This window comes from Lepus europaeus, chromosome 16 (assembly GCF_033115175.1).
Source record: "Lepus europaeus isolate LE1 chromosome 16, mLepTim1.pri, whole genome shotgun sequence".
In the NCBI taxonomy this organism is placed as follows: Eukaryota; Metazoa; Chordata; class Mammalia; order Lagomorpha; family Leporidae; genus Lepus; species Lepus europaeus.
This window is the reverse complement of record NC_084842.1, coordinates 89,007,358-89,020,354: the sequence shown is the minus strand read 5'-3', so window position 1 is coordinate 89,020,354 and position 12,997 is coordinate 89,007,358. Positions and strand designations below refer to the sequence as shown.

At 67.5% G+C, this 12,997-nt stretch overlaps 1 protein-coding gene across 5 annotated transcripts in view; it reads left to right on the top strand.

Annotated features, from left to right (window-relative positions):
• The window catches only part of ABLIM2 (actin binding LIM protein family member 2), a 122,633-nt gene that overhangs the window by 24,968 nt on the left and 84,668 nt on the right, over positions 1-12,997 (top strand). For all 5 annotated transcript variants that reach the window (XM_062212656.1, XM_062212655.1, XM_062212654.1 and 2 more), the window contains exon 2: positions 10,303-10,446. In XM_062212656.1, the coding sequence (XP_062068640.1) occupies positions 10,303-10,446 (144 nt within the window). The remainder of the gene's footprint in view (positions 1-10,302; positions 10,447-12,997) is intronic.

Here is a 12,997-nt window from a genome sequence, read left to right as displayed (position 1 = left end):
AGAGGGCAGAGAGATAGAGATCTTCCACCCAAATGCCCACGGCTGGGCCAGGCTGAAGCCAGCTCCACCTGGGGCTCGCGCGTGGGCAGCAGGACCCACGGCTGGGCCAGGCTGAAGCCAGCTCCACCTGGGGCTCCCGCGTGGGCAGCAGAACCCACGGCTGGGCCAGGCTGAAGCCAGCTCCACCTGGGGCTCGCGCGTGGGCAGCAGGACCCACGGATGTGCGCATCACTGCTGCCTCCCGGAGTGTGCAATGGCAGGAAGCCAGCTGGGAAGCAGAGGCAGGATTCGAACCCAGGCCCTGCGCTGTGGGCTGCAGGTGTCCCGAGCGGCGTTGCTACCACTGCACCGAAGCCCAGACAGCACTTGCCCCACTCTGGAAGCTCCAAGGCCTCTCTGTCCCCGCTCGTGTCCTGTGAGGAGTGGGGGGACCACCTGGGCTGCCTGCTGTGCCCTTGCTCTGGGCGACCGCCGGTGACCCTGGGCTCTGTGTGTGACCGCTCTGCGCACAGGGTGCAGGTGTGGCCGGGAGGGACTTTGTCTGATGCTGTAGGGGATGCTGGGACCGTGCCCTGGCTGTCAGCGCTCCAGGGCCTCAGCTGGGCCCTACGCTCTCGCCCAGGGGAGCCCCGTTCCCTGACATGCCGGCCTTGCTCAGGGTTCCAGCTCGGAGAGTCCCGAAGACCTCTGGGAGCCGGCCCCAAAGGGAGCTGTGTGTGTCTGGCCATGTCGCGCTCGGTGACTGAAGCTGTGCAGGCCTCCGGGAGCTTGCGTGGTATCCCTGGTCCCACGCGGCCAGGAGTCCTGGGTCCGTCTTTCGGTCTCGGCTTCCTCTCCTGCCCCTGCACACCCGGCACCCGAGGGACCTCAACTCAGCAGTGTGACAGGAGCTGCCTGCACCCCTCCCCCACACCGAGTGTGCCTGCCCCATGCAGGCTTTTTGTTTTCCTAGATTTACTTATTTATTGGAAAGAGTTAAGGGGGGGGGAGCAAGATCTTCCATCCACTGGTTCACTCCCCAGATGGCCACAACAGCCGGAGCTGGGCCAGGCAGGAGCCAGGAGCTTCCTCTGGGTCTCTATGTGGGTGCAGGGGCCCAGGCACTTGGGCCGCCCTCCACTGCTTTCCCAGGCCACAGCAGGGAGCTGGTGGGAAGTGGAGCCGCCGGGACTCGAACCTGAGCACACAGAGGATGCCGGCATCGCAGGCGGCGGCTTAACCTGCTGTGCCACAGCACCAGCCCCCCGATGCCGGTCTCTAGGGAGCTGTCAGTGGGGTCTCCAGCATGGAGGCCTCAGAGCACCGGCCTGAGAGGGCCGGGGACGCTCTCAAGGCCACAGTGAGTGGTCACGGGGGGCCACAGTGAGTGGTCACGGGGGGCCACAGTGAGTGGTCACGGGAGGCCACGGCCGCCCCCACCCAGCTCTCGCACCTGCTCATGGCTGTTTCCTGACACGGCTGCTGCGGCCCCGCGGGGGCTCGGTGCACACAGGGGACGAGGCCCCGCCCCTGAGCCCATGCCGGCCGAGGAGGCACTGGACGCGGGCCGAGGAGCACAGTCAGGCTTCCGCAGGTGCAGCTGGACCGCCGAGCTCTCCTGGGAGAGGGGACCTGGGAGCCAGGGCTGCTGCTGGGAGCGCGCTGGGCGGAGATGGGGGTCCTGGAGCCGTGGGAGAGGAGTCGGGGGCCCCGGCCCGGAGCCCTCGGGTGGGGGCCAAGCGTTATCTATTGGCCACGGGGAGCCACGGAAAGTTGTGTAGCCGGGGAGGGAGGGCAGGAGCAGGGGCTCTAGGCCGCTCCCCTGCCCCTTGCCGGCCGGGAGAGCTCGTCCTGGGGGCGCCAGCATCTGAGCGGCCGACCCTTCTGTGTGCACCTGTGGGGCCCTGGGGGACGCTCGCTCCCCACAGGTCACGGTGGGAGCCGACACCCGAGGCCCATTTAGGCAAGAGACGCTGGAGGCCCGGCTCTGGGCAGCCCAGCGAGGCGGGGCGCCGTGGGCGGCTCCTGCCCCAGGGCAGGCACTGATGTCTCCCAGCCTGTCCGCCTCCCCATGGGGACCAGGACTCCGAGGAGGACTGGGCCATTTCTCGGGCTCTGGCCCTGTGCCTGGCTCAGTGTCGGCACCCGGCCTGCCCTGTCCCCTCTGCGCGTCACCACCCTGGGCTCGGGGACCCCGCGACCTCCCTGTGCAGATGGTGAGGCGTGGGGCCGCTCGCTGGGAGCCGGCAGGGTTGGGCTGCCCGTCCCCATGCCAACGGGCCCCCCCAGGCTCCCCCACCCCCACTACTCACTGTGGGGGCCACAGCTCCCTGCAGGGTGCCAGTGCTTCTCCCCTCCGCCTCCTGTGAGCTTTGCCGTGGGCCCCCGCACCTGGAGGGCTCGCGTGCAGCTCAGCTCGGGGTCTCTGGGCCGCCGCCAGCAGCTGGGCCAGCAGCTCACTGCGTGGGCAGGAGCCACAGAGATGCCCATGTGGGACGTGGCCGGGGCATCCTGGCTGCGTTCAGAGCCAGCTGGGCCAGTTCCTGGAATGGTGCCCGGCGGGCCATCAGCTCATCCGGGGCCGCTAGGCCAGGCCTGCAGGGCCGGAGGCCAGGCCTCCGGGCACGGGCAGTGGGGGGTCCCCTCGAGCTGAGCGGGGGTCCCGTTCTCCGTCTGCTAATCCTGGTGGTTCCCATAGGCCTTACCAATCCAGACACTGCTGACGGGACTTTGGGGACCAAGCTCCCGACACATGAAATCTGGGGGCACACAGGATCCCTGGTGGTCCCCCCCGAGCACCCGATGTTGGAGGGTGCTGGGGGTTGCAGAGAGTTGCAGAGGGGGTCCCTGGGCGGGGGCTGAGGCCAGGGCAGGAGGCCTGGGCAGGGGCTGAGAGCGCAGGGGAACCGGCTTGGGGCGCTCCCCCACCTGCACCCAGGTGCTCAGGCCCTGGTCCAGCTGAGAGCGGGGGAGGGGTCCGGGGAACAGGGGTGCCCCCGAGACGCTCACACGACGCTGACGGGGGGCGGCGCCTGCCTGCGATCTTGCCTGGGCAAGCCTGGGCACGGCCATCACCGTCCATGCCCTTGACCCTGAACCGCCTGGGGACAGGGACAAATCTGTGTCACCGCTGGGCCCCAGCCAGCCCAGAGCTTGGCAGGGGACAGGTAGCCAGTGCGTCCTCGCTGTGGGGGGCAGTCACAGCCCCCTGGGGCCCCATGCTGGGCCCAGGCTGTGCCAGCCCCGGCGGGAGTGAGCGGCCGCCTCGGCTCGCAGTTATAATTAGCAGTCGGTGCTAAAGTGGGTTAGGGAAGAAGCACTCCTGAGTGGCCTGGCTGACTGTCTGACAGGTGACCCTCGGGCAGTAGGCGGGGCCGGGGTCCTGATCTGTCAGTGTCCCGGGCTGGGGGTGACCGTGGGGAGGGGAGTATGTGGCCTGGAGGGCAGTCGGGACGTGGGTGCGAGCCCTGAGCTCTCGGGCCTCCTGCCGGGCAGTCCTGTGTGTGCACTTGGGGGTGGGGCGTGGGACGGAGCCAGGGTCAGCTCCCGTGGCCCCCGGTGCCGGCCCCGGTGAGGTGCACTGCTCAGACCTGGTCCCTGGTGCTAGCGGGCCTGTGGGCAGACAGCAGCCGCCCAGCTGAGCACTGTGGAGAGTGTTTGCTCCTGTCCCGAATGTGCCTGTCCACCCTCGGAGCCTCCGCCTTGTGTCTCCTCCTCCTGGAAGCCCTCCTTGACTGCACAGAGGTTTCTCTCCTCACTGCTCCTGCCCCAGCCCTGTGCCTCCCTCTGCAGTTCTGTGCTCCTTGTGGTTAGAAGGATCTAAGTGAGAGAGAGAGAGAGAGAGAGAGAGAGCGAGCGAGAGCACCTGTGCCACCAGCTGGGAAACTCACCGGTGTCGTGGAGACAGGAAACACGGAGGCCCCTCCGGCCCGTGGCCTCGCGCAGGCTGCCAGCTCTGACCCGGGCGGCTGGTGGGCGTGGTTTCAGTTGGAGCCTCAGCTGGGCTGGTGGCGGTCTCCCCGTGTGAGCACGCGTGGGGCCCAGCCCAGGACCCCAGGGCGCCCCCCCCAACAAGCACACTGGGCAAACGAGAACAAGATGACCGGGGCTGCATGGCTTTGGCCGGGCCGGAGGTCCCTGCTCGGGTCCAGCGAGGACCCGGCCCTCGGAGCCGTGGGCACAGATGCAGCCACGGGCCAGGTGCACCTGCTCCTGCCTCCTGTCACAAGGAGGGGGCTGGCTGGCACCCTGTCTCCCCGCCCCCGAGAGCACCTCTGCTTGTTGAACAAGTGGCAGAGTGGCAGGGGGACTGGGACCCCGCCGAGCCCCTCCCCCAGCCCTGCGACGCCTCCCGGCCTCAGTGCCCTCATCTGTGAAATGGGCCTGGGGATGTCGCAGGTGCAGTGGGAGGGCATCAGGGCTGTGTCCCCGGCTCAGGACACGGCGCAGGGCCTGCCTCCACCACCGCGGGTGAGTGGTGTCCAGTGGCTCCAAGCACCACGCAGGGTCAGGACAGGGACCCCACCTGGAGCCGGGGCTGTGGGCGGCGGGGCAAGGGAGGGCCTGTGGCCGTCCCTGTGCAGCTCAGGCTCACGTGTGGGTGGCCCAGAAGCTGGGCCTGCTGGCTCCGGTCCTGGCTCCTCCAGGCTGGCGGGCGTGGCAGGGCCGGCCCCGCCCCGCGGTGGGCTGCGGTTCTCTTGGCTTCTCCAGAGGCTCCTGGCGCTGGGGTCTCGTGGCCCGGATTCGACTGTCATGGCTGCCGCACCCCGAGCCCGCCGGCGGGGGTGTTGCATGTCCTGCTGGCCTCACCTTCGGGGACTCAGGAGTCTTGGGGCTGTGGTGGCACCGGGCAGGCCCCACGGCAGCGCCTGGGCAAGCTTTGGCCTTCATTCTTGGGACCTTTGGCTCACGGGGCCCCCACATACGCCTGCCTGCCGTGGGTGCTGGCACCAGTGCCCTGGGAGTGGCTGTGGTCCCTGGCACGGCTGACGTGAGGCTTGTCCTGGGTGCCGTGGGTGCCAAGGGTGGGTCCCATGTCATGGCCCTGGAGCCCCTCTGTGCCCACTTTGGGTGCCGTGGGTGCTAAGGGCCAAGTCCCACATCACAGCCCTGGAGCCCCTTCCTGCACCGCCTGTCCGTCCCTCCTGTGGGCACTGACATCTCCCCCTCCCGTGTCCCTGGGGGTGCCATTCCCAGGGCGTCCCGGAGCTGGAGCGCACAGCCCGTGCCCGTGAAGGCTGCCTCGCCGCCCTCAGCCACGCGTGTGCGTCCGTGGCTCCTCCACGTCTTCCTGTGCTCGGTGCGTGTTTCTTTTTCACGTGGGCCGTTCTCGTGTCTGAGCGTCCTCCTGTCTGTCCACTGCCCGTCCGCCCAAGGCCTCCCTGGTCTTTGACAGCTTTGGAAGGCAGCGGGGCTGCCCTGCCTGTGCAGACCATGTGTGCAGGTGCAGCCACAGAGCCTGTGGCCTGGGAAATCCCGGAGGACTTCCGAGAGGCAGTGTCACAGGGGACGACGCTGAAGGGAAGGCTTGGAGGAGACAGGAGGGGCTGTCCATGGAGATGAACGGGCTGGGGGGTCCTGGACTGGCGCAGTCAGGGGATGGACACTGGCTCAGACGCATGGCCGCCGAGTCCAGGCGGACTGATGGGCAGTACGTGGTCACTTCCACTGGCCCACTGCTCCTGGGCTCTTCCAGCTGCGACGCCGGCGCTTCCGGCATCTGACCGTGACCGGGGGCTGTGCCCTCCCCCCACAAGTACAGGTCCAGCTGCGTGGGTGAAGGCACCAGCACAGACTCCATGGGCCGGGCAGTGCCCGGGGGTTCCTGGCCAGCAGGGCCTCGCACTTGGGAGCGGTAGCTCCCACCTCTGACGTCAGGAATTACTCGGAATCACCACGCACAGGGTAGGAGGACCCGGACCCTGCCCCAGAGGCTCAGGCGGGAGACTCAGGTGTGTCCCCCAGGCCCCGCGCCCCGCAGGTGCAGCCAGTGTAGGGGGCGGGGCTGTGCATCGCTGGCCTCGGTTTCTCTGCCCTTGGCTACCTGCCCTGGGAGGGCTGGCCATGCCTCTCTCGTGGGCTGTGGGGCACGGGTGTGAGTGAGGAAACCTGGGTGTCCCTCAGAGCCGCCCAGTGCCTGTGAGGCGGAGGGACGCCGGCCGGAGGGGTTGTGCTTCGTCCCACGGGCTCCTGGCTGCCTGCTGTGCACAGGGGGCCCCCTGCCCAGGAGACCCCCACCCGGGGAGGCGCCTGGGCCTTGGCGGCCTTGTTCGGGATGAGTTGCCATCAGGAACGGCGGCTTTCAGCCGCGGTGGGGCCCTCCAGGGCCGCCTTGACCTCGGAGACCAGCTTGGTCCCAGCGCTTTCGTCTTTGGGGCTGGGCTGAGCTCCGTCCTCGCCGTGGGGAGCCCCCTGCCCTCCTACAGGCCCCCGGGGGGACACCTCGGCTTCCTGCCGGAGAGGTGCGGCCGGACCGGTCAGCCTGGCCAGAACAACCCCTCTCTGCCGGGGGGCCGCATACAGGAAACTGTGGGTAGTCCTCCCCTCCCCCACCCCGCCATGGGGGACTCGGAGCGCCCGCTGTGTGTGGTTGCCCATGGGCCCGGGGGGCCATGGGCAGGGCGATGCCTTCACCACCGGCCACTCCTGATGCTCTGGTCCTCGCTGCTGCAGGCACGGGCAAGGGATGCCTCTCGGGGGCCAGGGGCCCACGGCTCAAACCCACACCCCTGTCCTCCCCCAAGAGGGCCTGGGCCCTCGCGGTGCAGCTCTGCTTGTCGCCACAAGGGGGCAGCGCCACTGCTGGCGGCCAGGGTTGCTGCCAGGCCCTGGGAGTGTGGGGGGTGTGGGGGGGTGGGATGGTTTCCTGTCCTCCAAGCAAACCCAGGTCCTACGTAGCGCCCTCCCCACCCAGCCCGACCTGGGGGCCGGTGGTGCCAGGCTGTCCACCTGGAGTGACAGTGGCCACTGCTGAGCTCACGGTGCTGGCCGGCTGGCTGCGAGGCCGATGGTCTTGCCCAGGGCCAAGGGACGTGCGAGGAGAGTGGCTAGCTGGACAGTGGACAGAGGGAGGGACGGAGGGCGGGCGGGGGTCACGGCCCGTGGCAAGTGGAGCCGCGGCGTGTCCTGGGCCTGCGGTGTTTCTGTCGGCCTGGTCTGAGCCACGGCCTGGGAGTGCAGAGGCGTGCCTGTGTGACCCTCAGGGCCGAGTGCACGGTTCCTTGTCTCCAGCCCGAGGGGCGCGCAGCGCCTGGTAGGGCCCCATCTGTGGCCATGCCCTGCGGTGACGCCCTCCCGCGTCCCCCTGCAGAGCCCTGGCCGCCCGGGCCATGCACAGCCACGAGCAGGCACTGTCCCGGGTCTCCAGCCACGGTGGTGGCCCTAGCTCTGCCCCGGGGATCTTAGGTTCAGGCCCCGAGAGCCTCGCCTCTGCCCCTCCCTCCAGCTGTGTCAGGTGATAGATGGGATGGCCCTGCCGTGGCCGCCGGACTTGGGAACCGGTGCCGTCACCCCTGGGGACAGCAGCCCCGGACTCTGCCCAGACCTGTTTGCTGTGTGTGCACCTGGGCGCAGGTGTGCACGATGGCGCTGGTTTGCTTTCCCACATTCACCCCCCCCACCGCTTACTTTCCGAGCTGGCCCCTCGCCCTGGTCCCCTAGCTGGCCCCTCGCCCTGGTTCCCACAGCTGGCCCCTCGCCCTGGTCCCCACAGCTGGCCCCTCACCCTGGTCCCCTAGATGGCCCCTCGCCCTGGTCCCCTAGCTGGCCCCTCACCCTGGTCCCCTAGCTGGCCCCTCGCCCTGGTTCCCACAGCTGGCCCCTCACCCTGGTCCCCTAGCTGGCCCCTCGCCCTGGTCCCCTAGCTGGCCCCTCACCCTGGTCCCCTAGCTGGCCCCTCACCTGGTCCCCTAGCTGGCCCCTCACCTGGTCCCCACAGCTGGCACCCGTCGCCCTGGGCATCCTGCAGTCCCCAGAATGACTAGGGCCCCTTCTCTGAGCTGCCTCTGGGTGCTCTCTGCAGGTCCTGCCTGTGCTGGCCAGATGGGGGGCTGCCGGGATGCAGCTCCTGGGGAGCCATGGGACTGCCAGCGGCCTCCTGTCTGAGGCCTGGGGCCTCGGCCTTCGCAGGGGCTTGGGCGGCTCCATCAGTGCTCACGTGTAGGAGCTGCGCGAATCCTGGGCTCGAGCGTCTGCAGGTGTCGGGCCCTCTGAGGAGGTGTGGCAGGTGCGTCCTGAGCCCAGGCCACGTCCCCAGCGCCACCTGTGGTTGAGCTGCGGCCAGTGACAGTGCACTTGTGCCGCGCCCCCATCTGTGCTCGGGCCCTTGTACTGGGCGTCTGCCTCTGGGGTGACCCTCGCATGGGGACCGAGGATGGAGCCCCCACACTCCGAGGGCCAAGCCTGGGTGCCGCGGGTTCTGCGTGGTGCCCCGGAGATCCCCCGCGGGGCCCTGTTGCCCAGGGCGGTGAGCAGGCCACTGGCTGTCACCTCCCCGCCCCTTCCTGCCACCTGGAATCCTGCAGATGAGCCACGAGCACCCACAGCCTTGCCTCAGGCTCCGGCCCAGGGTGGGGAGCCGGCACCGGAAGACACAGGACCTCGGCAAAGCCCACACCGTCACTTGAGTTCGGCAGAGGCTCCTGGTGGAGGGGCTTGTGGGGGGAGCGCCGGGCCCCGGGGAAGCAGGAAGGCGGTGCTGTTGGCAGGGGGAGCCGGGTTGCTTGGGGGCCGCCTTTGCCGTCTCCGGGTGATTCTGAGTTGGAAGTGAGAGCAACGGTCAGGGCCTTGGTTCCCTGGCCAGGAGCCGCAGGCTGTGGTCCGGCCCCAGTCTATACGCGCCGTGTCCCACTGCGGCCATTCCTGAGCAGCCGGGGTGTGGGGCCCACGCGAGGGAAGCTGGGGGGAGGCGGCTGCCGCCCTCGGTCTGGGGGTGGCCTGCAGAGTGGGGACACGGGATGCCTGGGCCTGCCGGTGCCCCCGCCAGCTTGGGGGGGCGGGGCCTGCTGAGGCCTCCCCAGGGAAGGCTGGGCCAGTGCCCTGCGGCTGCTGCTCCGGTGATGTCCACACATAGACCGGGCTGCTTCCTTGTCTTCACCTGGAGCCGCCCGCACTCCCCCGTGGCCACTGCCTCCCGGCTCGTGGCCAGCACTGCCACACCCCGCACCTGCCACCCCACCCCGGGCAAGTCTCCCTCTGGCCTTAGCGGAGGTGCTGGAGGTCAGAACCTGCGGCCTGGGGGCCACCAGCTGTCGGAGCCTCCCGCGAGCGCCTGTGCCGGCCCCGAGCTCCAGCGCCTGTGGGTCCTCCGTGGCCCCACTCTCGCCAGCTGGGACTCTGGGCGTCACCAAGCACGCGGACTTTCCTGGGGAGGCCTCTGCAGGCCCCGCTCCAGCCCCCAGAGCCCCCGTGGCTCCTGCTTCCTGCCTGGACCCCTCCGTGGCCAGGACGGCCCCTGCCGCTCCGGTCCCTGTTGTCCCTGCTGGGGTGGGGGTCTCTGCCCTGGGCTGCCCAGCTCACCGGGGGCCTGGCCCTCGAGACCCTGGGAGGAGCTGGGTGGGGTCAAGGGCTTGGTCGGCCTCCCCACGGCAGATGTGCCACACGGGGGCTGGACCGCGCCTGGGACGTGGCTGTGGAAAGGGGAGCCCACCTTGGGCTCACAGGTGGTGGCCGCCTGCCACGTGTCCTGAATCCTGTTGGTCCCCAGGCGAAAGGAGAGCCGAGTCTGACCCCTGGTGTCTGGGGTTTGCAGGGGTGGTGGGGGCGGGTCTCAAGTTGCCCTGTGCCGGGTGCCTCTGCCCTCTGACATGGCCCTGGGTTGCCCTGTACCTCCATCCTCTGACATGGCCCTGGGTTGCCCTGTGCCCAGTGTCTCTGCCTCCGCCCTCTGATATGGCCCTGGATTGCCTTGTGCCTCCGCCCTCTGACATGGCCCTGGGTTGCCCTGTTCCCAGCACCTCTGCCTCCGCCCTCTGACATGGCCCTGGATTGCCTTGTGCCTCCGCCCTCTGACATGGTCCTGGGTTCCCTGTGCCCAGCGTCTCTGCCATCTGACACGACCCTGGGTTGCCCTGTGCCTCCGCCCTCTGACATGGCCCTGGGTTGCCCTGTTCCCAGCACCTCTGCCTCCGCCCTCTGACATGGCCCTGGATTGCCTTGTGCCTCCGCCCTCTGACATGGTCCTGGGTTCCCTGTGCCCAGCGTCTCTGCCATCTGACACGACCCTGGGTTGCCCTGTGCCTCCACCCTCTGACATGGCCCCAGGTTGCCCTGTGCCCAGCGGCATGTCTGCCTCCGCCCTCTGACCCGGCCCCTTCTCTCTCGCAGTGTCCCAGCCCCCGGCTGCGCACAGCGCCCCGGAGAAGCCGGCCAGCACGGCGATCCTGTGCAGCACGTGTGGGAATGTGTGCAGGGGTGAGGTGCTGCGGGTGCAGAACAGGTACTTCCACATCAAGTGCTTCGTCTGCAAGGGTGAGTGCCCGCCGGAGGGAGGGAGGGAGACCCAGCCGCCCCTCCAGCAGTGTCCCCTGGCCAGGGTGGGGCGGAGGGGAGGGAGGGGCAGGGGCCAGGCTGGGCCCTGTGTGGAGAATCCGGACCCCGTGGCAGAGCAAAGCGAGCACCTGGCCCGCAGCCGGAGGCGGCCGCGCGAGCCCGGCGGTGGGGCTCCCGGGACCTCCCAGGCCCCCGACACGGGCCCCTCGCCCGCCCTCCAGAGCGGCGCAGGGACGCTGCCGTGGGTTTCGGCGAACACGTCCGCCTTGGCCCTGGAAGCCCAGGCAGAGAGAGGACAGGAGGGAAGCCGGGAGCAGGCCTGAGCCCCGCCCCCTGTGAGGACACGGGCGGGGGGAGGGGTGCCCAGGTTCCGCCCTGGGCTCTGTGCACAAGTATTGGCAGCCCTTGGGGACCCCCTGAGGGTCCCTGGATCCCCGGCATCCCAGGGTCCCCCACGCTCGCCCTGGCTTAGCCCTGTGATGTCCTCTGCCCAGGTTTCAGGGTGGCTCACGGCGGCCTCACCCCGCTGCCCGTGCCCCCTGCGAGGTTTGCCCTCTGTGCTGGGGGAGTGGCCGGCCCAGGCCAGCCTTATCCTGTCCCCGTGGGGGCCAGGGAGACCCTTGCTGGGCGGGGGAGGGCCCCGCCCCGCCCCCACAGCGGCCCCGCCCTGCGTCTGGAGCTGTTCCCCGATCCACGCGGGCTTTCCGGCCACTGTGGGATTTCCCTGGGTTAATTCTTCAATGCCCACGAAGACGCGTTTGCGGAGTTTCTGGAAAGCAGTGCCCGCCCGCCGGCGCCGTGCCGGAGCTCGCTAACGTGCCGGGGTAGGAGCGCGGTCTCCTTAGCAGGAAGTTCCTAAGCCAGTGCTCTGCCGAGTGGGACAGGCACGGCCCGGACCACGGGGGCTTCAGGGGGTGGGGCCGTCCCCTGCTTCCCCGGCCCCTCCAGCAGGTGTGGGAGCCAGCGTGGCCCTGGTGTGTGGTGACAGCCCGGACGGTGCCTGCCCGGCTCGGGACACTCAGGCCGTCAGCGGTGGCTGCCCCAGGTGCACTGGTGACGGGAGTGGCAGCGGCAGGCGTCTGGGGCAGCAGTGACGTCATCACACACAGCAGTGACGTCATCACACAGCAGTGATGTCATCACACACAACAGTGACGTCACAACACACAGGTCAGCAGTGATGTCATCACACACAGCAGTGACGTCATCACACAGGGTCAGCGGTGATGTCATCACACACAGGGTCAGAAGTGACGTCATCACACACGGCAGCGACGTCATCACACACAGCAGTGATGTCATCACACACAGCAGTGATGTCATCACACACAGCAGTGACGTCATCACACAGTCAGCAGTGATGTCATCACACACACAGGGTCAGCAGTGATGTCATCACACAGGGTCAGCGGTGATGTCATCACACACAGGGTCAGCAGTGATGTCATCACACACAGCAGTGACGTCATCACACACAGCAGTGATGTCATCACACACAGGGTCAGCAGTAATGCCATCACACACAGCAGTGATGTCATCACACACAGCAGTGGCGTCATCACACACAACAGTGACGTCATCACACACGATCAGCGGTGATGCCATCACACACAGCAGTGACATCATCGCACACAGCAGTGATGTCATCACACACACAGGGTAGCAGTGATGTCATCACACACAACAGTGATGTCATCACACACAGCAGTGACGTCATCACACACAGCAGTGATGTCATCACACACAGGGTCAGCAGTGATGTCATCACACACACAGGGTCAGCGGTGGCGCCATCACACACAGCAGTGATGCCATCACACACAACAGTGACGTCATCACGCACATGGTCAGCAGTGACGTCATCACACACAGCAGTGATGTCATCACACACAGGGTCAGCAGTGATGCCATCACACAAGCAGTGACGTCATCACACACCACAGTGACGTCATCACGCACATGGTCAGCAGTGACGTCATCACACACAGCAGTGATGTCATCACACACACAGGGTCAGCAGTGATGTCATATCACACACAGGGTCAGCGGTGATGTCATCACACACAGCAGTGACGTCATCACACACAGCAGTGATGTCATCACACACACAGGGTCAGTGGTGATGTCATCACACACACAGGGTCAGCAGTGATGTCATCACACACAGTCAGCAGTGACGTCATCACACACAACAGTGATGTCATCACACACAGGGTCAGCAGTGATGTCATTACACACACAGGGTCAGCAGTGATATCATCACGCACATGGTCAGCAGTGACGTTATCACACACAGCAGTGATGTCATCACACACAGCAGTGACATTATCACACACAGCAGTGACGTCATCACACACAGCAGTTATGTCATCACACACAGCAGTGACATCACACACAACAGTGATGTCATCACACACAGGGTCAGCAGTGATGTCATCACACACAGCAGTGATGTCATCACACACAACAGTGATGTCATCACACACAGGGTCAGCAGTGATGTCATCAACACAGTCAGCAGTGATGTCAT